Below are 25,640 nucleotides of genomic sequence, written 5' to 3'. Positions count from 1 at the left end.
CAATGACTCCAAGGTCTCTTTCTTGAGTAGTAACAGCTAATTTAGACCTCATCTTTTTATATGTATAAGTGGGATTATGTTTTCCAGTGAACATTACTTAGCATTTATCAACATTGAGTTTCATCTGCCATTTTGTTGCCCAGTCCCCAGAGTGGATAAAAAGCAAAGTTTAAAAAAAAATCAAATCAAAATCTGTTTTTTTTATTTAAATAGTTTTTTTTTTTTAAAAAAAGGCATTTTATAAAAAAAAATCCAATCTAAAGCTACATTATAGCTCAAAGATATTTTATCATAGAATAGGGATTATAAAGTCTAAAGTATAAGACAGTATATTCATGTAATGTTTAAAAAAAGTTTTTGTAAATGAGTTCCAATAGTTCATGGATTAGGGACCCAATTTTATAGGGTTCCAGGGGCTTCTGTACAGATTATTTAGGTTAATCTTTCTATCTACCCAATGGGACTCTTCTAGACTCAGCACTACCATCAGAGATGCTTAGTTTTGCAGTTCACAAACCATGGATTTGTCTCGAGAGATAACATGATTGTTAACAGCAAAAATGTTTTTAAATAAATATCTTGAGCAGAGAAAAAAGACCTCACCCCTATTATCCCTCTGCAAATTGGTGTACAGAATCAATCCCTTACCTCTCTCTAAAAGTGCAAAGTTTCAGAAGGTTTACGAGTAGTTCAACATCTTTATTAATGATCTGGACCATGGGATGGATTGAACCCTCAGCAAGTTTGCAGACGACAGACGGCTGGGGGGAGAGAGGTTGATATGCTGGAGGGTAGGGATAGGGTCCAGAATGACCTAGACAAATTGGAGGATTGGGCCAAAAGAAATCTGATGAAGTTCAACAAGGACAAGTGCAGAGTCCTGCACTTAGGAAGGAAGAATCCCATTCACTGCTACAGGCTGGGGATGGACTGGCTAAGCAGCAGTTCTGCAGAAAAGGACCTGGGGATTACAGTGGATGAGAAGCTGGATATGAGTCAGCAGTGTGCCCTTGTTGCCAAGAAGGCTAATGGCATAATGCGCTGCATTAGTAGGGGAATTGCGAGCATATCCAGGGACATGATCATTCCCCTCTATTTGGCACTGGTGAGGCCACATCTGGAGTATTGCATCCAGTTTGGGGCCCCCCAGTACAGAAATTGGAGAGAGTCCAGCGAAGGGCAGTGAAAATGATCACGGTACTGGGGCATATGACTTACAAGGAGAGGCTGATGGAACTGGGCTTGTTTAGTCTGCAGAAGAGAAGAGTGAGGGGGGATTTGATAGCAGCCTTCAACTACCTGAAGTGGGGTTCCAAAGAGGATGGATCTAGGCTGTTCTTAGTGGTGGCAGATGACAGAACAAGGAGCCATGGTCTCAAGTTGCAGTGGGAGAGGTCTTGGTTGGATATTAGGAAACTTTATTTCACTAGGAGGGTGGTGAAGCACTGGAACAGGTTACCTAGGTAGGTGGTGGAATCTCCTTTCTTAGAGGTTTTTAAGGTCAGGCTTGACAAAGCCCTGGCTGGGATGATTTAGTTGGGGATTGGCCCTGCTTTGAGCAGGGGGTTGGACTAGATGACCTCCTGAGGTCCCTTCCAACACTAATCTTCTGTGATTATTGGGGGGACAGAACAGATCTGGACATGGAGAAGTCTGGAGATAAATGTGAGAAGGGAGGGACAGGCAGTAGAAACAAAAATGAAACTGTTTGAGCAGCATATTCCAGAAGTCTTGAGGTCTTTGAGTGTAGCCTTCATTGATTTGAGATCTACCATACCATTCTCTCACTAGAAGGGAAAGCCTATGATGGCAGCAGGCCATAAAAGAGACCCAGTTTGGGAACAAGATCCGTTCAAGAAATATGTTTGCTGATGTTTTAAAGGAAGTCACACCAGTGAACTGGTGGAAGTCACTTAAGCATTTGTATTCAAAGACTGTTGAAGTGATAATCTCACTTTTAACAGCAGTAGCTTCTTCTGCAGGTGTAGAAGGAATATTTTCTTCCTTTGGACTAATTCATCCCAAATTGAGAAATCGTCTGGGACCTGAAAAAGCAGGAAAGCTTGTTTTTCTCTTCCAGGTTATGGGCAAACAGGAAAATGAAGGTGAAGACGACTGAGTTAGCTGCACAAGCCAATATTTTAAGTTTCTCATGTTGAGCTGGCTGACATAGTTGATTTTTTTTTTTAAAGATTTCATTTAACTAGTTTAGTTAAAAACAGTTTTATCAAACCTGATTTTAAAAAACTTTAACTAGATTCAAAAATTCATATACTTGTATTGTTATAATATTGTTTGCTGTTGAAGAAAAAAAATCCATAATACATAACGTTGTTTTAGTTAAATAAGAATTTAACTGTCTGGTGATGGTCTCTTCCTAATACAGCATGGCAAGAAAGTGCTCCATATATTAATGATTAACCTGTTGAATTGGAGATGGTTCACTTCCCAATGACTTCATAAATATCTGCTTCAATTACCTTTGGTAAATGAAATTACCAATCATTTATTTTCTGATATAGCTGTAAAACTAATCTGAAAAGTTTTAGAAATAACTCACTCAAAAAATGTATATGTGTACTTTCTAAAAATGAAACCTACATCCATCTCTGAGTTGTGAAGAATATGTATTAAGGTTGTAACAGCCAACAAGAATGCACTTTTATGTAGAAATCCATAGTGACTAATGAAGAAAATCAGTTTGATTTAAATCGAATCCACTGTGTCTGTCACCCAGTTTTGCAGGATCCCTTTAACTTGTCAGTCAGCTTTGGACATAACTATCTTGTATAATTTTGTATCATCTACAAACATTGTCTCCTCACTTTTTACCCCATTTTCCAGATTGTTTATTCATATGTTCAACAGCCCTGGTCCTAGCACAGATCCTTGAGGACTGTAACAGGGCATAGCAGGGCCCGCCTTAGTCCTGCCTCTGCTCTGATCCAAAAATCACTCAGAGACCCTCAGGTTCAGCAATCACCAGTGCAGTCCTATCACCTTCTCACCCTATACAACTTGGGGTTTTCAGCCTTGAGGACTGCTTAGCTACTGTATCCAGACAGGAAGTATGTTTCACCCCCACTTCTTTTATCTGGGCCTGTATATAGCCCCAGGCTAATCAGGCTGACAGCTGTTTCCCCTTTGCCAATCAGGCACAGGTTTCTCTAGCCAGCTCCAATTTACCTCCCTTAGTCAGAGCTGTTGAGACAGAGGGCTGGCTCAGGTGTTCCTGCCCAGCACTCTGCCACAGGGACCCTGCTATTTACCTATCTGCACTGTGAAAACTGACCATTTATTCCTACCCTTTGTTTCATATATTTTAACCAGTGACTGATCCATGAGACAACCATCCCTCCTTTGGTGAGGGACCTTATCAAAATATTTCTGAAAGTGCAGGTACACTGTGTCCCTTGTGCCCACATGTTGGCTGACCCCCTCAAAGAATTCTAATAGTGAGAGACAGTCCATGTCATAAAGAGCTTGGCATCTAGATCGGCGTGGGCAAACTTTTTGGCCCGAGGGCCACGTCAGGGTTGTGATACTGTATGGAGGGCCAGGTAGGGAAGGCTGTGCCTCCCCAAACAGCCTGGCCCCTGCCCCCTATCTGCCCTCTCCCACTTCCTGCCCCCTGACCGCCCCCCTCAGAACCTCTGACCCATCTAACTCCCCTGCTTCTTGTCCCCTGACAGTCCTCTCCCAGGACCCCCTGCCCCTAACGGCCCCCCCCACCCCGGACTCCACCCTCTATACAACCCCCCCTGCTCCCTGTCCCCTGACTGCCCCCCAGAACCCCTTGCCCCTTATCCAACCCCCCGCTCCCTGACCATGCCACTCAGAGCAGCAGGAGCTCACAGCCCCGCTGCCCAGCCGGAGCCAGCCACGCCGCCGCGCTGCCCGGCAGGAGCTTGCAGCCCTGCCATCCAGAGCACTGGTGGCTTGGTGAGCTGAGGCTGCTGGGGAGGGGGAACAGCAGGGGAGGGGCCGGGGGCTAGTCTCTCCGGCTGGGAGCTCAAGGGCCAGGCAGGATGGTCCCGCAGGCCACTCTGGTCTAGATAGACAAAAGGTGGTAAAGAAAAGAGATGTTCTCACAGTCAGTCAGCAGCTAGGCTCTCAGGCCTGCCATGCTAGGCCCTGTCCACTAGGCCAAATGATCTGATTAGGGTCAGGCAAATGACTGTAAAAAGGTCATGTTTGTGTTCCATGTGTATTGCTAGTTTCTACAATTGAATGTGCTGAGTTTCAGCAAAGCAAGGTTTGTTTAGCTGAGAGCTGAAACTGGCCTCTGAAAATCAAACATACCATTTCTGCTTCCAAAATCAGTGAGAGCAGAGTTTCTGGAAGCAGAACTCAGTTGGTGACTTTGTTGATCATGCAAGAGGCAGAACAGACTACAGCTCAATTTTTCTTAGCTTTGACTTTGCTGGACCCAGCCTACTGACAGCAGTTTTGACAGTAAGAATCCAGTTGTGGGCTGAAATAGAAAAGGGGCCAAAATATTGAATACCAAGATGTCAGTGTATCTGGCACTTTGCTGAGCCTAGCTGAAATATAGGCATGCACTCACAATGGGTGCTTGTTCCTTCACCAGCAATGTGCAGCACTGTGCTGCCTCCTTGTGCCTGAATGCACAATTTAGTGCAAAGACCAGTATGCCAGCAGCATCTCCATTCAAGACACGCGGGAGTTCGTTTGACAAGCGGGCACTTCTGCATTCACTGGGCTTGTAAAAAAAAAACCAAACCCACAGAGAATTTGGAGAGGGAAAAGGTGGTGAGAATAAGTCATGCACTAAACCATAAAATCTGGGTGGAGTTTCTCTACAGAATTTACACCCATTTATATAACATGCCCCCTGCTGGAAAACTGGGATGACTGTCCTTTTCACAACAGCGGAATGAGTGTCAAATAATAGTGTTCCCTGAGAAGGGGGTGAAGGGAGAGCTCAGTGGTTTGAGCATTGGCCTGCTAAACCCAGGGTTGTGAGTTCAATCCTTGAGGGGGCCATTTAGGGATCTGGGGCAAAAATCAGTACTTGGTCCTGCTAGTGAAGGCAGGGGGTTGGACTAAATGACTTTTCAAGGTCTCTTCCAGTTCTAGGAGATAGGATATCTCCATTAATTTAGATTTTGGGGAGGGATAGCTCAGTGGTTTGAGCACTAGCCTGCTAAACCCAGGGTTGTGAGTTCAATCCTTGAGGGGGCCATTTAGGGATCTGGGGCAAAAATCAGTACTTGGTCCTGCTAGTGAAGGCAGGGGGTTGGACTAAATGACTTTTCAAGGTCTCTTCCAGTTCTAGGAGATAGGATATCTCCATTAATTTAGATTTTGGGGAGGGATAGCTCAGTGGTTTGAGCACTAGCCTGCTAAACCCAGGGTTGTGAATTCAATCCTTGAGGGGGCCATTTAGGGATCTGGGGCAAAAATATGTCTGGGGATTGGTCCTGCTTTGAGCAGTGGGTTGGACTAGATGACCTCTCAAGGTCCCTTCCAATCCTGATATTCTAAGGGCTATAATTTTTCCCATCTAATCAAAACAAATTCATTCCTTTGCCCAGCTACCCTTCTCCCACCCCCACTTTGCCAGGGTGTGACAGGGAGGTGCTCATCACACCATATGAAGGACAGGGCTCTGTTTGTGGATTGCCTTTGTGTTCTGTCACATCTCTGCTGCCTGGGGTTAGCCAGAGCTAAGGTCCTGAGGGGCCACGTAAGGAGAAGCAGCATCTGAGGCATTGCTCTGACCTCACACTAGTTTTGCTCTGTTGCCTAGGAGATTTCACCAGGTGTGGGAGGAGCCTCAGGATCTGGAGAAGGCTCTGCAGGGTAGCATGCTTTCTGGGCTTGATTCTCCTCTTGCTTACCCTAGTGCAGGCCAGGAGTTGTTCCATTGAAATCAGTGGCGTTAACGTAGGGTAAAGAGTCTGCGGGGTGAGGGAGCAGGGGCCCTCTGTCTGTGGAGCAGCATAGAAAGGGGTCCAGGAGACTGGAAGTATAGCATATCTGCAGGAAAGCACTCTCCATCCTTGCCTCAATGTGTGCTCTACAGAGCATGGCTCTCTGGGAGGTGAGAATGGGCAGTTATTGCTGGCTCATGGAAAAGTTGCAGATGGCCTCGTCTTCACTAAGACAATTAACTCGAGTTAAGAACACTCCTTTCCTTCATAGTGGAGACACGGTCTGGGTGTGTGCGCAGCCCCCGCCTAGGGGGGCCCTGATCTCAGCAGGGGGCTCTAGGTGCTACTCTGATGATGACTAATAAATCAGACTAGGAAGGGGCATGCAGCAATGAGCTGCTGCCAGGAGGATGGGGTTGCAGGTCCCTGCCTGCCTGATGCTTTCACGGCTCCCCTTGTTCTGAGCCCGGCAAGCCCGGTGCTAACGGGCTGTCCTGGTCATGGCCCAGGGAAGTCGAGGCTAAGGTGTACTCTCTGGCTGCTTGGAAAGCTTTAGCCTCATGCTTGTCACTGGGTCTCAGCCCTGAGAGCGTGGAAATGGTGAGCCTCCCATGTCAGATGAGAGCTGAACGGGTGCTGCTGCAAGGGAGCCCCAGTCTCAGGGACACTTCAACAGATTCCCTACAGCAGCATCCTGCAGAGCTTAGAGACTTTTCCTAACATGCCTTTCTGGGTCCTTCCAGGGCGTTCCTTGTGTTGCCAGGAGTGCAACCCCTGCTGGAAAGAGCGACCTTAAGGCCAGCAAGATGGCGGGAGCATCTGTGAAGGTGGCGGTGCGAGTGCGTCCGTTCAACTCCCGTGAGATGAGCCGGGATTCCAAATGCATCATCCAGATGACAGGAAGCACCACCAGTGAGTAGCAGCCCTGGCCCTGCGCACAAATGCCGTTGGGGGCTAGGAAGGAGGCAGGCTACACCCAGATCTGCATTCATTTCCACTGGGCTGGGTGCTGCTAATGGCAAAATAGCCACTTGAGGTCCTACCGGTGCTCGGGAGGGGCCCTCTTTCTCCTGCTGACACCAGTATTGCTAGCCCCAATATCATGAGTCAGTCCCTCAAGAATCATGAGTCTGAAAATCATGGGAGTTTTTTTTTTTTAAATCACACATTTGGGTTATTTTTCTTTGCCTTCTGGCTTTTGTGCCTCTCAAATGCACATGGGTCATGTTTTCAGGGTTTTCTCAGCACACGTGAGGGCCAGAAAGCTACAGTAAAAGCTGAGATTCTTGGGTGATCACAAGCATCCAGGAGCTGGGGCTTTAAAAAAAGCCTCAAATATAAGGAGCCTGGTGATGAAATCTGAACTTCCCACTCCAGATATAGAGACTGGTTGTTTGCTGTGTTGTACAGTGTGGCATCAGTTATGGCTGTGAAATACCAGCACTGGTGAAGGAGCAGAGAATTGTGTTCTGGTAGCATTTTATATCATCTTTGCTTTTGCTGAACGCAGATGTAACTTCACTTCTGCAGGCGCAAGGCGGTGGAGACTTGGACTTGTGGTGTGGCGCTAATGTTGGATAAACTGTCTTCTTGCCACCACAGGGGTTTTGTCCTGTCACCCATCACTGTGGTATCTCAGCACCTTCCATGTAAAAGCGATACCAATAGTGAAATCCCCAGTGGACTCCATGGAGCCTCTGGCTCTCCTCACTTTTTGGGGTATAAACTCTGCTTGGGGGATGTTTTGGTTGGCTGGTTACTGCTGGTTTGTATTGTTAGATGGGGGAGTCGATGTTGTGTCATTCTTGTGACAGTGGAAGGGCTCTTTCTTCACAGCAGTCCACTCCATGGGGGGCAGCATGGCCTAGCATCTAGAGCACTAGACTGGGACTCTGAAGAGCTGGGCTCTGTTCCCATCTCTGCCACTGCCCTCCTGAGTGACTGTGGGCAGGTCACTTTATCTCCCATTGCCTTTGTTTCCTCCTCTGTAAAATGGAGATAATGGTGCTGCTCTCCTTTGGAAAGTCCTTAGAAATCTACAGATGGGCAGCGCTAGGTATTCTTCTTCTAGTCAGAGCATCTGTAAGGCATTGTTGAACTACCAACATAGGGAGAGCCTTCGGATTCGCTCTCCCATTTGATTCATTTGCTTGTAGCACATTATGAAACGGGCCATCATGGGTTGCTGTTGACCATATGTAATTTCTCATTTCAGTCTCCCTCGTGCAGTTACCCCCCTTTGGTAACTAGACTATAGTGCAGCGTTACTATTAAATACCACAGCCATCTAGCACAGGACACCACCCTGACGTTTGATTCTTAATGGCTATATACCTACCAGCACTTCCAGCAGGAGGTTCTGACTCTGGCCCTTTGGCTGAGGGCTTTTCGGAGATTACCCCTATTCTCCTTTGGGGGACTCAGAGTATTTTCCTGCACAGAAATTGTCAGGCCTCTCCCCCTCCCAGTTCAGAGAGCTGTCCTGGCTCAACCAAAGCCTCACACCATCTCATGTAAGCTGCAACATCACCATGTTCCCTCTACTGCAGAGCTGGACAATGCAGGTGACTATACTGGGTCATCTGGCTGTAATGTTGTCACATATATATGGGCATCAACATTACTGGGCTGTCTGGAACGTGGTGTATCTGCCACTTTTTCCCATTCATGGAAGCACTCTGGTGGTGGCTGCTGCCTTATGGTCATTTGGCCATTGCCACCAGTGCCACCTAGAGTGGATGTTTGACAAATCAAAGGAGTATTTCCTGATGGTGCAGAGTCAAATCATGCCTCTCCCACCATCCCTGCATCTCTGGAGGGTGCTTATGGCTGTATTGCACTGCTGGATGCTCGTAGTTAGCGCGGCAGTCCGTACAGTCACCTCTATGACAAGGCTGTGTGATGTTCTGGATAGTCAACTAGTGTAGTGGTTTTCAAACTTTTTTCCTTTTCACCCAGTTAAAGAAAATTGTTGATGCCTGTGACCCAACATAATTATATCTTTTGAGAAGAGTTTTAATAAAAGTCTAATATTGCAATACATTCCAGCTTAACTCACTTTACATAATTAACACTAGACACTAGCCTTAGTAAGCCTATGGTAAAGAGTGTGAGAGGTGGCCCAGGGTAGGGCAGAAGGTGGGATGTGGGGGGAGGTCTGCAGGGTGGGGCCGAGGATGAAGAGTTCAGGATGCGGGGCGGGGGAGCCTCAGGACTGGTGCAGAGGTTGGGGCTGGGGGTGCGGGCTCTGAGGTGGGGCCAGGGATGAGGAGTTTGAAGTGCAGCCAGATTGCCCCAGGGCTGGGGCCAGAGGACTCCCCGCAGCCCTCTCCCCACTGGCAGCAGCTAGCTCTGGGGGAAAGGATCCCTGGGTCCCTCTCTCCCTCTGCATGGAACTCAGGAGGAAGGGTCCCTCTCTCCTACTGGTAGCACAGACTCTGGGGGAAGGGGCCCTCTCCTCACCTGCACAGAGCTCAGGGGGAAAGGCCTCTCTCTCCCGGAACTCTGGGGGAAGGGCCTCTCTCCCACCGGCGAGCTCCGGGGCTGGGAGTGTGCTCAGTATTGGCTTGCGTTCAAATGTATCATGGTTGTGGTAATAAAGCAGAGTCACTCAGGTCCTTTTGCTCACCCATGACTGGGACCTGAGAAGACTCTTAACAGCAAAGCCATTTGAAATGGGGTGGAGGCTTTCAGAAGTGAAGCTCTACGGTTATTGAGTACCATGATCTTTAGCAGACTTCCAAATATGAGATTTACAAACATAGGAATTGATCTCTAAACACTGTATTCTTGGCAGAATTATGAGAGAGATCCTTGACATAACTCCACTGGCTTCAGTGGAATGATGTCCATGTAGACCAGCTGAAGACCTGGCCTATCAGTGGTTCTCAGAGGTGGCCTATGGGCTGACTCCGTGGGCTCCGGGGCTGGAGCACCCATGGAAAAAAAAAAGTGGGTACTCAGCACCTATTGGCAAGCCCTGCCGATCAGCTCCTCTCCCTCTTTCCCAGCACCTGCCCCCCGCCTAGCTGTTCAATGGTGGGTGGGAGGCTCTAAGGGTGGGGAGGGGAAGGAGCAGGGGTAGGAAGAGGTGGGGCGGGGGCGTGAAGAGGCAAGGTGGAGGTGGGGAAAAGGTAGAGTGGGGGTGGGGCCTGGGACAGATCCGGGGGTCGAGCACCCCTCCTCCACCCTCCCAGGGAAATAAGAAAGTCAGTGCCTTTGTCCTTTGCTGAGAAAAAGGGGGGAAATAGAATGCATAATAGGTAGGGGGAAGTAATCAAACAGCCAGACTAGCTGCAGTAAAGCTATTTGTTTCCATATTATCTCCTCTGTGCTCTCCTAATATATTTTTGTATTTGTATGTAAATATAATGGCAACCCTGGCCAGATCATCTGTGGGGTCTGGTTGAACTAAAGGAGCGAGTGAGGGAGCTGAAGGGCAGTAGCAGACTCATAGACCTCTGTACATGGTCCAGCCACCAGCAGGGGGACAAAGAGCCCTGCCGCGTTAGCATGACTACACAGTCTCTACGGATGCTGCAGGGAAGGGCCAGAGTGGGAGAAGTGGTCACTCCGAAGATCATGATTGAGAACTGTTATGATTCCCCCACATCACGAGAGTCCTTTATTATGGAAAGCACCTCCCCTTCTTGGTCCACGCAAACGCAGATTAGTTAACCTTCTGGTCGTGCTGCAAGTCCCAGCTCTTCTCCTGAGCACTGGAGGAGCGACATCTGTTGGGACTCTGCATTTGGTCTTAAGGAGGCTAGGTACTGAGTACAGGCAGTTTATTACCTGTTGGAATAGATCAGGTGGGAGATTGTTAGCATAAATTATTGTTGGGGGGGTGCACAGCCCAGGGTGGGGGGGGGTTGTGACTCTGATCTAGAATAGGGTGGAAAATTTTGACAAAAACTGAAAATTTGGAGGAAGCCTTCCTCTACCCCCAATGTGATTCTACCACAGCTTTGCCTATCAACCCACAATGACATAGCTGCAATGTTAAGTCCTGGCCTCTTGGAACCAGCTTGCATTGCTGAACAGTAGTACATTACCTAGCTGGGCTGGAGATCCTCTCTGCTTGAGCCTGACATGCTTTGTCGATAGCAAATGTAATAATGGTAACTTCGGCCCAGATCCTCAGAAGCATGAAGGTGCCTTACTCCCATTGACTACATCTAAATACCTTTGAGGACATAGGCCTCCATCCTTGGGGTTCTGGAGTGTTGCCTAAAGTTCAACAGAATTGAATGTGATGCAGCAGGCGTGTTAGAGAGCTTTTTAAACCGGGCATGAGGCACCTACACTCTTATCTGCCAAAGGGAAGGGACAGAGTTCACATGACTCCCGAGAATGTGACTCAGGCTCTTCCAGCTTTGGAAAGCAGTGTCTCTGTAACATTCCCCTGGTGTTATCTGGCCCAGTGATCTTCTATGTCACTCCAATCCTCGACTCTGGGAGCCAGCCTTACCCTGCTCTGCTGTGAGAACCCCCACTCCTGGGCTGTTCACACACAGCCTCTGGCATGTAAGCTGCTCCCAGCTACGTGAGTGAGCACTTTTGGCCAGCTGCTGCTTGGATTGTGCAGCCGAATGACACTAGCCAATATCTTTGATCCCAGACACAACCCTAGGAACCTCCGTCTTGCAGTATCCAGTTATGCCTACTGGACTCTGCAAGCTTATATGAATTCATCAATTTAACAAAGAAATTGATATTTACCAGGCTTGTTATCCCAAGGGGAGTTTCTGACAGGCTTCAAACCAAATGCACTGCTTCAGATAGAGTAAACAAACAGACTTATTAACCACAAAGATAGATTTTAAGTGATTATAAGTCAAAGCACAACTAGTCAGATTTCGTCAAATGAAATAAAAGCAAAACACATTCTAAGCTGATCTTAACACTTTCAGTGCCTTTACAAACTTAGATGCTTCTCACCACAGGCTGGCTGGTTGCCCTTCAGCCAGTCTCTCCCCTTTGATCAGTGCTTTAGTTGCTTGGTGGTGGTGTCTGTAGATGGAGGTGGAAGAGAGAGAGTATGGCTAACATCTCTCCCTTTTATCATGTTCTTTCTTCCTTCTTGGCTTTGCGCCCCCCCCCCCCCCCAGTCAGGTGAGCGTTACCGCATCGTAATCCCAAACTGACCAAGGGAAGGGGGGTGACTCACTTGAGAGTCCAACAGATCCTTTGTTACTGCCTAGGCCAGTGTCCTTTGTTCCTCTGAGGGTGGGCTGGGTTTGTCCCATTCATGCCCTGATGAGGTGTGAACTGCCCCTCTGATCCTGGAGAGTTTTGCCTGGGCTTGTTTTAAGTCATGAGGACACATTTTCAGCCTCATAACTATATACATGAAATTATAACCTATAACATTACTATAACATTACTGTGACAACAATGCTGAGCACATCATGAGCCTTCCAGAGACACCCAACTTGACAAACTTTGCATTGGCTACCACACAAGCATATTATAAGGATGAACATCGGGGTGCAGGGTGTTCCCCCGAAGTAAAGAGCATCACAGTCTCCCAGAAGTAGGCTGTCTGCTGACACGGTCTCTTTAAAAAGTGCTGAGGAAAGACCCAGCCAAAAGGGACTGTCCTTCCCAGCATTCTGTACAGCTCTCCATGTAAGCTCTGTAGAATCGGATACAAATGGCCATATGAGGGAGTGATTAAAATAGACTCTTTCCTTCCTTTCTGGATGAAACATCCTACGTCACAAGCTTTGAGTCTGGGTGGATGCAGAAGTGACTAGCTCACGCTGAGAGCACTAGTCTTGCTGCCGTGACAACGTAGAGCTTTTGTTGTGAGGTGAATGTCTCAGGAAGTCTCGTGGGCAGATTGGTCCAGATGATGTTGACGAGGTCGCTTGCCTTCTGGAATGGGCCCCAGAGAGCTCCAGGAACTCCTCCCTTTTACACAGGAGGGGCTAGGGTGCACCAGTTCCATCAGCACATCCTGAACCCACCTCCTGGTGGGTCAGGTGCCATGCCTGCCCTGCCAAGCTCAGCCTGAGTCATGGGGGTCAGGCAGAACTTCAGTTTTGCCGTGTTGGCTGGGAGGCAGGGGTTTGCAATCCATGAATGGGGTATAGGCTCCCAAAGCACTGTGTATCCAGTTTCTTGTGTCTGTGCCCTTGAATCCTTTCACATGCCCACCCAGCCCTCCACTCCGCCAATGATGCGTGCCTGGAGGATCTCTTCTTTCCCTTCTCCCACATCTGTGCTTCCAGGCATGGAACCATTTCCCCAGAGCCTTTCCCATGCAACCGCCTCCTCCCTGCAAACACCTCCCTCTGCCATGTGGCTTGTAAGTGAGTTGATTACAGACCCATCATGATGAGCACATGCCTCACTGAGTGTCCGTATAGTCATATTATTGCAACCCCTTACCCACCTCAATTCCTTCTGCTCTTCTTGTTTACCATGTTCACTTGTGTCATCTCTGACTTTAGCTCAGAAGTTGCTCGGATCAGGTCTTTATATCCTATAAAGTGAATCGCACATTTTTGGGTGCTGCTTATTGTTCTAGTACTACGGTAGCACCTAGCAATCTCAGTTGAGCCCCATTGCACTAGGTGCAGTACAGAAAGGTAACAAAGAAGGTAGCCCTGTCCCAGAGAACTCTCAGTCTATACGTCCAACAGATGGATGGAGACAGAAGTGGGAGGTAACAATGAAACAGAGAGAATGTAGCAGAAAAACAGAAATCCCAGCTGGCCCCTTGCCTAACCCCAATGCCAGATGAGGGTGACTTATAGGCATCATGAAAGAGGCAGGTTTTTTAGTGTGAATGATTTGATACCAGTTGGGTATTTTGTGATGGAAGGAGGTCAGAAAACCCCTTTAGATGTGAATCTTCTAGAGAGGGGATCAAACCCAATGGAGACAGGCCAGTAACAGGAAATCCCTATATTTCCTGCCTGTCCCGACATGCCATGGGAATTAATTCCATCCGGTGTGTTATAGTCCAGCATTTGCCACACTGTTGCGCCAGTGTAGCCTCCTGTCCTACCACTGTCGCTCTGTCCTGAAAGGAGAATGGAATGTAGGACTGTGGGTGGCCTTTTTAAAGAGGTCAGGCCCAGCTCCAGCTGTGACACAAATTCAGTCCCATCCCCAGTGATGAGAAGCAGCAAGGTCATGTGACTTGACTTAACTAAGCCTTTTAGGGGAAGAGAAGAGCAGAGGAGCTCTCCCCTGAGGAATTTGTCCTCTCCAGGCTGGGGAGAAGGAGGAGGACTTCTGGAAGGATATGCTGAGAGCTTCTGCTCCATAAAACAGCAGGAAGACAGACCAGACCCTCAGTGAGGGGTTTTTGTGGCTGTTTGGACTGGACTGGTGTACCTCAGAAAGGTTTTTGTTAAACGACTCAGCTGGATGGCCAGGTCACAGGAGCAGCCAAACCAGGCTGAGAAGCCCTGAGAAAGGGAAACAGAAGCAGAGCACCACAGAGCCACCCCAGACCATGAAGGGGCTATTGGGATGCAGACACATGGCTACCAGGCCCCCTCTCTTTCATCTTGTGCTTACACACACATTTCTCTGGCCCGTGGGGTCCCATGCCTGTCTCTAGAAGTGCTGGCTGGATCCTTCAGCGGCGCAGAACAGGTGGCAGCTCTGCATCGGTAGAGAGAGCTGGTTCTCCCCCGAAGGATTCTAGCCTTCCTGGCCAGGCTGAAGCTGACCCTGCAGGCAGCTGCAGGGTGAGAGCTCCTTGTCTCTGGCCAGTGGTGCTGGTGTGGGAGCTTTCCTGACAAGAGAAGCAGTGAAGCCAAAGCCCTGCTGATAGGGAGGCTTTTATCATCCACAAAACAAAGCAGCCATTGAAACCCGAATAGCAAATGAGTGGCTAATCCCCTCAGCTAGGCATGAGAGCTGTTTATTTTCAGCCTCCCATCAGACCTGTTGGGTAGGCCAGCGTGGCAGCTGTAGTGCGCAGGGCAGTGAGGGCTTCTCTAGCATTTGGGCAGGGAGGGAGAGAGAGGAGGCCTAGTGTGGAAGGAATGATGTATGTGCAGGGAGGTCTTGGCCTGATTAGCTTCTCAGTCACACCAGTTCTGGCCTGGTGGAACTCCACTGGGGAGTGCTTGAAGGATTGTTAGAGGGCTTGCCCATGGTTGCTCCCTGTGTGTGCTGTCTATGGATGTACAGAGTCAGCTCTGTTGCTGCACTGGCTGCAGGACCATCTGCTCTGTGGTGACATGCATCTGGCGAAGTGGGTTATCACCCACGAAAGCTCATGCTCCAAAATGTCTGTTAGTCTATAAGGTGCCACAGGATTCTTTGCTGCTTTTACAGATCCAGACTAACACGGCTACCCCTCTGATATGTGGTGCACTTGTTAGTTTCAGTGTAGCTCTGTCAGGAGATGGTAATAGCAGAGGATTTCTAGAGGGATGCTCCCCCAGTGTCCTTGAAAGTTGAGCTAACTGCATTCGTGTGCCTCTCTGCACTGTCCTCACACGCATGCTTGCTGCCTCTGTTGGCAGAGAGGCAATTCAATAGGCATGTTGCATTTCTCCATTAAAGTGGCTGTTTCATAGCTATTTTCAGTCTGTGTGCTTTTGTCGGTTTTGCCAGCACATTAGTGGAATCAGTAGAACCCCCATCGGCCAGTGAGATGCTCTGAAGCCTGTCTACTCCCATCTCTTTGAGTTTCTGCTTTCGATAATGAGATAATGGGCTTGCTGGCCAATGTCACGTTCCATCCCATCCCAGATATTTTCAGGAAGGGTATAGACTTGTTGTTTGGGCTTGTGTGTGAGATAAGAATTCTACTGGCAATGGAATGATATATTATTGTAGCTGAAGTCAATCCTGAAGAAGCCTGGATCAAGGCTGCCCTGACAGTTTGCACATGCAGGATTTTTGAGGGAATATTGAACAAGATGCAGGCAGTCTGATCTCTCCCCTGATTTAGTTGCCCAGGAGGCCTCAGTCTTTGCTTCATGGTCAGCAGGTGGAAGCAGAGCGAATGCCCTCTGTCCTAGCCTGAGGCACAGGTGCTGTTTTACCAACTAAACATGCGAGACACCAGGTCAGTGGTCTGATGGTTTATATTGTTGTGTTGCAGTTGCCCTTCCTTGCTAAGTCAGCTCGGCATCTTGGGGCTCCTTGTTGTTGCAGGGAAAAGGTGCCTTGTCCCTCTCCATTGCCCATTCCCAACTTTTCTGGGAACCAAACTCCCTTTGCCAAATATGTGTGTCCAAATCCCACAACAGAGTTTTCAGATATTTTCCTTTTTCTTTCATGCATGTTCTCCATCCTTCTTCCAAGAGTCTGTCCTACAAAGACCGTTTCCTCTTTCTCCAGTGGGGCAGAAGCCCAGGTGTGTACAGTGCCACTCTTTCCCCAAATACTGTCAAACGGAAGACTTCTCCTCTGGGTGTGAATGGGCGGCTCTGCCTGGAGAATACTCCTTGCTGCAGTAATCAAATAAGATTTGCTGGAGGGCAGCATCCTCTCTCAAAACCCCAAGGGGCCAGCTGCCTGCAGCCAGTATTAAAATTCCTGCAGATGAAAAGCAATAATTCCTTGGGGCGGGGAAGATTTCCATTTGGAGGACTGATCACAGCCTGGCATTACAATTCACTAAATGTCCTGGGAAATGTTTATCTTGTGTGTAATTGGTTAAGTACTACTGAGTGCAGCAAGATGGAGAGAGAGGTGGGATGAGAGGAAAGGAGAGAGACATTCTCTGTAATCAGTCTTCACCAAATTTCCAGCTTGCAGCTCTGCCCACTTGGCTTCCACTTCAGCAGCTTGGCTGCCCAACATCACTTCTTTGTTTGTCTTGAATTCTCCTCCCTCGCTCTGCTGCATCCCTCCCTCTGTGCTTCTGCTGACTCCGTCTTTTCCATTGTTTCTGGGAGGTGCTCTGTCCCTACCGCTCAATGGCCCCCATCAACTTTCTGAGCAGCTCTGAATCGCACTTACCCTGTGTTCCCACTTTGAAGAACAGAACAGCAGCTGATCTCTCCCTTCCTAGCTTCCCCCATGTGTAACACGTGATACACAAGCTTTGAGAGGAAAAGATAACTGCTTGCTTTCCAAAAGTACATTAACATTTTCTCTCCAGATGTGGGTCTCATTGAGAGCGAGTGCACTGCTGAATTGAAAGCCGGGGAATCCACCACGTTGTTCCCTTCTTCGAGAGAGATGTCCTTGTGGGTGCTCCAGTGCAGGTGGGTGCTCCACTCCAGGTGTTGGTGCACCCCAAGCCTTTAATCGGAGATTTCTGCAGCAGTGCTCATACTGGCCACGCATGCACAGAGCCTGCCCCCTCGCTCTGAGTATACCTCTTACTGAGCATGCGCGGCTGGTTCCCTCAGTTCCTTCTCTACTGTCCCCGGCTTGAGATGGAGCTCAGCAGACTCATTAAAGAATTTCTTTCCTCATCTTAAAATAACTTTCTAGTTAGCTAGTTTCTTGTTAGTTAGTTGTTAGTTAGTGTTACTTACCTTTTTTTTTTTTACCGTTTAAAAAAAAATCTTCTCTCAGCCGCAGCCGCTTCCGACATGCCTGGCTCCACAGACTTTAAGCGCTGCTCGTCCTGTAAGGAACCTATTCCTCTTTCGGATGGATACTCGCAATGCATAAAATTCTTGGGGGAGACCCATATCCCCCCAAAATGTGCCAACTGTACTAAACTAAGCTCCAGAGCGAGAAAAGACAGGGAGCTTAAACTGAAACTTATACTACTTCAAAAATCCTTAGGGTCAGCTTCAGCGCGGATTCTGCCTCCGCTCACCGCCACAGCCCCTCTGCTTCAAAAAGGCAGAAGAAAACGGCAAAAAGAAGGCACCTTCTGTCAAACTCAAAGGAAACCCTCAGACACAAACCTTCTCCAGTCAGATCTGCTATTTCTTTACCTGTGCTCCCCCACTTGAGTACTTTCGACGAGCCGGGCTCCTCCGGCACCGCACCAAACCTGCTTCGGCTGCGGCGGCAGCGCAAAGCTCTGGTGCCGAGGCTTCAGGCTTCCAGTTGCCTGCCTCGCTCATGGCATCCATCGGCACTGCAATGAACGCGGTGCCGACATACCAGGACCTCCCTGAGGCACAGCAGCCTGCTATTAATAGTGCAGCACTGGTTCCTGCACCGGCATTCACAGCGCTGTCTGGCACTGAGCCAAGACTCAGAACACCGGTGCAGACCCGGGTTCCCTCACAGCAGTTCTGTCATCTTCAGCCTTCACCTTCAGCTGCCTCAGCGCTGCAGTTTACCCAGTCAGGCGATCTCACCTATGCTGCAGTCACCCTTGCTTAAGGACTGCTTCTTCCCTATGAATGATTCAGGGTCCGAACAGCCTTCCTCCAGTGAGGAGGAACCTGGAACACAGTGTGGTTTTTCAATGTATACAGACTCCCATCCTCAGACCCCTGTCACCTGTGGGCACAGGAAAATTACCTCAGCCTATCCTCAAGATCCTGTCTCCTGGTGTGTGAACCCCTGGATGGCACCACCTATGCCCTTCCCACCACCATGGCAGTACTGGGCTGCATGGGCATCTTTTCCTCGGTAGCACACCCACTACTCCACTTTCGACGAGGTGCGGCACTTGCTTAGCACCACCAGACGAACATCCAAATGATATGAGACACTTGGCAGCGCCCTCCCACTTGCAGGATCAATCAACTCCTGCTCCTGACCCAGTAGCGACTGAAGTAATGCCTGAAGAAGGTTTACTTCCCTCCCCTCAAACATCTTCAGATGATTTTTCGAAATTCCAGGACCTTTTTAAAAGAGTTGCCAGCGAGCTTAGAATCAATTTAGAGGAAGTCCCTGACCAACAACATGAGTTAACAGACATCCTACATCTCTTCTTTGTCCAGAGTGGCATTACCAATCAACGCAGCCCTTCTGGAACCCACTAAGTCCATCTGGCAGGCTCCAGCCACAAGCCAGGCTACTCGCAAACAAGCGGACCGTAAATACTTCATTCCCTCTAAGGGCTCCAAATTCCTTTTCTCACATCCTGCGCCAAACTCCTTGGTAGTGGACGCAGCCAATCAAAGGAACAAACAACAATATTTCCACGCTGCCCCAGCCAACAAGGAAAGCAAACACTTGGACCTCCTTGGTCGCATAGTGTATGCCTCTTCAACCTTACAGTTTTGAATTGCCAATTATACTGCAGTTCTTGCAAAGTATGACCACAGAAATGATAACAAGTTCATGGACTTTATTGAAGACATTCCAGATCAAAAGAAATAGCAATTCACAGCTTTAGTTTCCGAGGGCCAAATCATATCACGCACGGCTCTTCAAGCAGCTCTGGATGCAGCCAATACCGCAGCAAGATCCACCGCTACTGCAGTGGTCTTGCGCCGAGGTTCATGGCTCTCCTCTTCCTCTTTTCCTCGTGAAGTTTAAAGTACCATAGAGGATCTTCCTTTCAATGGTGATAAACTCTTTGCTTCCACCACAAATGATGTGCTTCACTCAATGAAGGATTCGAGGGTAACCCTCCGGTCTTTAGGAATCCAAACCCCTACGACCAGAAGGCGACAGTACAGATATCAACCTTACCACCGTCCATGCTACCCCGCATATACACAACATTTCAGTAGATCTCAGGAACAACAACAGCAACACCAATGCCAGAGATCCAGATATCAGCGTTGTTGCCCCAGTTCTTCCGGAGCGCCTCAACTTCCTCCAGCTAATTAGCAGATTTGAACCTTTGGTCGAGGGTCTTGAAAACATCGTTTCGACTTCAGCGTATGCACTGCCTATAACTATCTTTGGACACCGCCTATGGCCATTTTTTCACCAATGGCAGGACATTACCACCGACAAGTGGGTTCTAGAGGTCGTCACAACTGGGTATTCTATCCCCTTCCTCTCCTTACCTCCCTCCCACCCACCCTCCCTGTCCCTCTTCAGGGACCCCTCTCACGAGCTACCCCTCCGACAAGAAGTGCAACATCTCCTTCAACTGGGGGCTATAGAACTCGTGCCCGAATGCCACAAGGGGAAAGGGTTCTACTCCCATTATTTCTTAACAGAAAAGAAAACTGGAGGATGGCGACCGATCCTCGACCTCAGGTGGCTCAACAAATTTATCAAAAAGCAGAAGTTCAAGTTGGTTACTCTCACCACCATAATTTCAGTGCTGGAGAAGGGCGATTGGTTTTCAGCCCTCGACCTACAAGATGCCTATTTTCACGTCACTATCCATCCGGCCCACAGACGTTTCCTTCGTTTTATCCTCGGCTCAATGCACTTCCAATACAGAGTTCTACCCTTCGGCCTTTCCACTGCCCCCCGAGTTTTCTCCAAGCTTCTAGCGGTAGTCATTGCCTACATTAGGAAGAAAGGGGTCATAATATTCCCTTACCTCGACTATTGCCTTCTCAAGGCCTCCACATTCGACGAAGCTCTCCGCTTCACACCACTCACCATTGATTGCTTCCTATCTCTGGGCCTGCAAATAAACAGAAACAAATCCACATTACATCCTACCCAACACCTGGAGTTTATAGGAGCGGACCTCAACTCCAGAATGGGGCTAGCATCTCTCCCACCTGACCGATTCAATACCATAAAACTGCTGGCTACAAAACTTTGCAACAGCCCCCAGGTTACCTCCCGAGACTGCCTCCAACTATTAGGGCACATGGCCTCATGCACCTTCGTGGTCCAAAATGCACGTCTCTACATGAGGTGCTTCCAAGCTTGGCTGACCATGGTTTACAAACCAAACGTGCACTCACTAAACAAACCTCTGGCCATACCCTTCCGAGTCAAAGACTCTCTCCTATGCTGGACAGTCTCCTCCAACCTCTGCTCTGGAGTCCCCTCCTCCAGACCTCCCCAACTCTGATAATGGCTACCGACGCATCTCTCACAGGCTGAGGTGCCCGCATCTCTCACCAAACAGTCCACGGGGTATGGTCTCCCTCAGAGACTTCGAGCCATACGAAATTCCTGCCGCCACTTCCTGCCACTAATCAAGAATCAGCATGTACGCATAATGACAGACAACATTGCCTGCATGTTCTATATAAACAGGCAAGGAGGGGCTCGCTCCCACTCCCTCTGCTCAGAGGCCATAAAACTCTGGAATTGGTGCCTTGCGAACCACATCCACATATCAGCTGCCTATCTCCCCGGGGTGATGAATACCACTGTGGACGAGTTAAGCAGATGTTTTCCCTGGGAGCACGAATGGGAGATAGATGAGGGAATCATTTACAACATATTTCGCACTTGAGGTCACCCAACCATAGACCTTTTTGCAACTGAGAAAAACACGAAATGCTGCAGTTTTTGCTCCAGAGTGGGACTGGGCAAACACTCCCTCGGAGATGCATTCATGATCCCATGGCACCGGGACTTACTCTATGCATTTCCCCCAATACCACTTCTCAACAGGGTCCTCATAAAGATACGAACGGAACTTGCCAGGGTGATCTTGATTGCACCTTCATGGCCGAGACAACCGTGGTTCCCTTTCCTCACCAGAATGTCAATTCGACCACCGATCTCGCTGCCTCTCATCCCGAACCTTTTATGGCAGCAACACGGCCGGCTTCTTCACCCCAATCTCTCCATGCTTCATCTCAAAGCCTGGTACCTGCATGGTTCCCCCAAAACGAATTAGCTTGCTCCGACCAAGTTCAAAGAGTGCTCCTACACAGCAGAACATAATCTACCCATACCACCTATCTCCGAAAGTGGAAGCGATTCACAGAATGGTGTCCAACTAAACAACTTTCTCCTACATCCGCACCCCTCCCCCGCATACTCGACTACCTATTGGACATTAAGCAAGCCGGCCTTTCTTTGAGCTTCATCAGAGTCCACTTAGCTGCTATCACAATCTTTCATGATGCAATCGACAGTACCTCGGTCTTTGCTCATCCCATCACCAGGCATTTCCTTAAGGGACTCCAAACCCTGTACCCAGACATTAAGCCACCTACCCCTCTGTAGGATCTTCATTTAGTATTGTCCTGTCTAACTCAACAACCTTTTGAGTCCTTAGCCACCTGCTCCCTATTACACCTCTCAATGAAAACAGCTTTTTTGGTGGCGATTACCTCCGCCAGACGGGCAGGAGAAATAGCTGCCCTCATGGCAGATCCACCGTATACGCTCTTTTTCAAGGACAAGGTTATCCTGAGGCTACACCCCAAATTCCTTCCAAAAGTTCATGCCTCATTCCACATTAATGAGCCAATACGTCTATCAACGTTCTTCCCAAAACCACATGCAAACTCTTTTGAAGCCACAATGCACACGCTGGATGTGCGCAGGGCCTTGTCCTTCTATTTGGACAGAACCAAACCCTTCAGAAACTCTTCTAGACTTTTTGTCTCCATCGTGGCGCGCTCCAAAGGCATGCCTATCTCTACCCAGAGACTTTCAAACTGGATCTCCGATTGCATACGACTCTGCTATCGGATAAAAAATGTTACACCTTCAGCATCCATCAGAACCCATTCCACTAGATCTGTATCTACCTCTGTAGCCTTCTTATATAAAGTGCCATTGACTGACATTTGTAAAGCAGCCACTTGGTCCTCCAAACACACACTTGTTAAACACTATGCCCTTACTCAGGGCCCTCTTTCTGACACACGATTAGGCAGAGCAGTATTATCTACTGCATTCCTACCAGATCCGAAGTCCCTACCTCCTTGAGATATACTGCTTCTAAGTCACCTGGAGTAGAGTAACCACAGGGACATCTCTCTCTCGAAGAGAAGGTTACTCACCTTGTGCAGTAACTGACGTTCGTCGAGGTGAGTGTCCCTGTGGGTGCTCCACTACACACCCTCCTCCCCTCTACTTCGGAGTTGGAGTAGGGAAGGAACTGAGGGAACCGGCCGCGCATGCTCACTAAGAGGTATACTCAGAGTAGGGGGGCAGGCTCTGTGCATACGTGGCCAGTACAAGTACTGCTTCAGAAATCTCCGATCAAAAGCGCAGGGGCGCACTGACACCTGGAATGGAGCACAAACCTGGAGTGGAGCACCCACAGGGACACTCATCTCGAAGAATGTCAATTAGTGAACAAGGTGAGTAACCTCCTCTTCGCGTCTTCCCTCAGGGTTATTTGCCCTATACGGGCAGAGAGTTCTCTCAAACTGCCTGTCACCCTGCCTCGATGTGTTACAGCTGAGGAGGCCAAATTTAGGACAAATTGCTGAGAAATAGGGTAGACTCACCCCAAACTGGTGGTTATTCTGTTATTAGATTATACTGAGCCGGTAACAAAATGAACTTCTGTCTCATCACATTGGTTAATAGGTAGTCGAAGATGCAGTCTCCTTAGGCATCCCAGCCCTTGGCTCATCACTCAGACACTGGAGTCTGTGATGAGTGGTTACTGAAAACCAACTTAATCAAATATAGGGCCCTTCTAATCCCAAGGGATCAGCCACATAGCCGGGTCAATATATAACTCAGATCCTACCCAATAATCACACTGATGCCAGTCCTTTAGTAACTAAAAACTAAAGTTGTGATAACAAAAGAAAAGAAGAGTTAATAATGGTTAATAGATCATACACATACAAATAATTGCAAAGTCCCTAGATCAGGTTTGTAGCAGTGATGGTGTAGACTGCTGTCTTTGTGAAGTCTTTCTGGTAACTTCCAAAAGATTGGAAGATCTAGTCCATAATTCAAAATGCTCCTTTTAGTTGTAAATCCACAATCCAGAGAATCAGGACAGGAAAGAGGCAAAATGGAGATCTCTCAGGGGTCTTTTATATATACTCTGCCATGTGCCTGGAAATTTACTATCTCAAACAAAGCCCACAGCCCAGATACCTGGAAAATTACTGGCCCAAGTTCAGGGTCACATGAGCACATCACATGTGTTTACATGCTTTGATATCTTGCAGAGGTAGCCATTGCCCATATTCTTTCTGAAGTATCCGCAGGAAAGGCTTACTGTGGATAAGTTTCTTCTATGGCCCATAGTTACAGTGAAGTGTCCTTAATGGTCCATCAGCACATAGCTGTCTGGCTCTAACGTAAATTCTGTTCGGTGGGTGTTACCCTGGAATGCAATACATATATAAGGTGCCAGAGCAGAGCCAGTATTTATAACTTCAGATATAAAGATTATACATTCATCTAAATAGGATAATCCTATTTGACAGGTTGTAATTTTTCCACTGACACCTTACATGACATACTTTATACAAGATTTATTGTAATATCAATGATGTAAACGGTCATATTCAGTCATGAAGCATCACACTGCTGTTTCCACTAATCTTTAATCCAGTCAGAGCGAGACCACCATCCCAGGCCACCAAAGAAGCCAGACTGAGCCATGGTTTCCCCCTTGCTAACATGTTTTCCCAGATCACTTCCAGCCATGAGCGGCGGGTATAATAGGCCTAGGAAGGCTCTGTCTTCCCTAGCTGCAGCCACTGCTGTGGGACGCTGGGCTGGGCCTAGCCCAGAGCTCCACGGGTGGGGGGTGGTGGCTTGGGGTTCCGGTCATGGGGGGCAGAACCTCATGCAGAAGGGACAGGGCTGCGGACTAGCCTCCCTGAATGGGGGTTCCCCCCACCACCCATGCTCTCAGCTTTTATCTGCTGCCTGCCTGTACTGCAGGTGTCCCCAGCACAACCCTTCCTTCGCTCCAAGGGGAGAATGTTTGTGACAAGCTTTAGTTTGGTTTTAATTGTTTTTTGTCAAAATGCAAATTTTTGAAATATCAGATTATTTTCTTTTTCTCCCTTTTCTGCCCCTTCATTACTTTACCAAGCTCCATCTTTCAATTACTGAGTTTGCTTGCCCCCACCCGGGAAGCAGTGCCAGAACCTCAGCACTCTGATGGTTAGGAGCTGCCTTCTGATTTCCAGTCTACGTTTATTCATGGTCCATTGTGCTCACTGGAACCATTGTTCAACTGCTGGCATCCTCTGAGGCACCTTCTGTGCTGCATTGTGGCTACTCATTCACCCCATGGCCACCTTTGGGTTTGCTGAGTGCTACATCATGACCTCTGTTTTTTATATGTGTGACATTTGTCCTGACCGCTCCCTAGGTCTGTGCATTTTCCCTGCCTTTGCCGCAGACCCTCTGTGTTCACTACATTTGTGCATAACTCCCACTGACTTCAGTGGGGCCAGGATTTCACTCTAAATCTTTATTTGTTGGTTGCTTGAAGCATGGGGAGGCTTTGCTATGCCATGCACTCCCTTCTTCTTAGTCACTGATGTTAGCTGGGCTTTAGCCATTTTACATGTTCTCATTATGTCAATTGTTCATCAGAGTCAAGCGAAGCACTCTGATTTATCAGCTTCCTGCAGACTGTGGATGCATTAGTCCCAAATAATGGTGTCCTAAATCATTTCATCCCTGTTGGCAAATGCATGGCAGTTCGCACTCTGTCACAAACTGCCCTGTCCGTTCATCTGTGATCATTCAAAGGCCAGAAAATGCAAAAGTGAAAGTTACCATGGCAACCGGAACATATCCATTTCAGAAGGCACCCAGCTACTGTCATGCTAAAGGTATAGAAGAACTTGGATAAACTAAACAGGGTCGATGGGACCTATGGGATGTTTTGCATTGCTAAGCACAGTGAGTTAAATTGAACTTTAGTATACAGAAGGCCCAGTTCTGCCTTCAGATATGCCTGTGCAGTACCTGTCACTGGTATCTGAGGGCAGAATTAGGCCCTACATTGAATGTGCAATGTTGGCAAGTTTCGATGGTTACGAAGACTGAACAATTTGCATTTCCTGGCCAGAAATCAGTTGA

At 48.3% G+C, this 25,640-nt stretch overlaps 1 protein-coding gene across 1 annotated transcript in view; it reads left to right on the top strand.

The window, feature by feature from the left end:
- Positions 1–25,640, top strand: part of KIF1A (kinesin family member 1A) — a 185,183-nt gene that overhangs the window by 20,965 nt on the left and 138,578 nt on the right. Inside the window, exon 2 of the mRNA XM_050965747.1 lies at positions 6,641–6,809. Coding sequence (XP_050821704.1) covers positions 6,704–6,809 — 106 coding nt within the window. The 5' untranslated portion in view covers positions 6,641–6,703. The remainder of the gene's footprint in view (positions 1–6,640; positions 6,810–25,640) is intronic.

The sequence above is a fragment of the Gopherus flavomarginatus genome, chromosome 8 (assembly GCF_025201925.1).
Source record: "Gopherus flavomarginatus isolate rGopFla2 chromosome 8, rGopFla2.mat.asm, whole genome shotgun sequence".
In the NCBI taxonomy this organism is placed as follows: Eukaryota; Metazoa; Chordata; order Testudines; family Testudinidae; genus Gopherus; species Gopherus flavomarginatus.
Note: the sequence above shows the minus strand (reverse complement) of the source record. Positions and strands in the feature narration are given on the sequence as shown.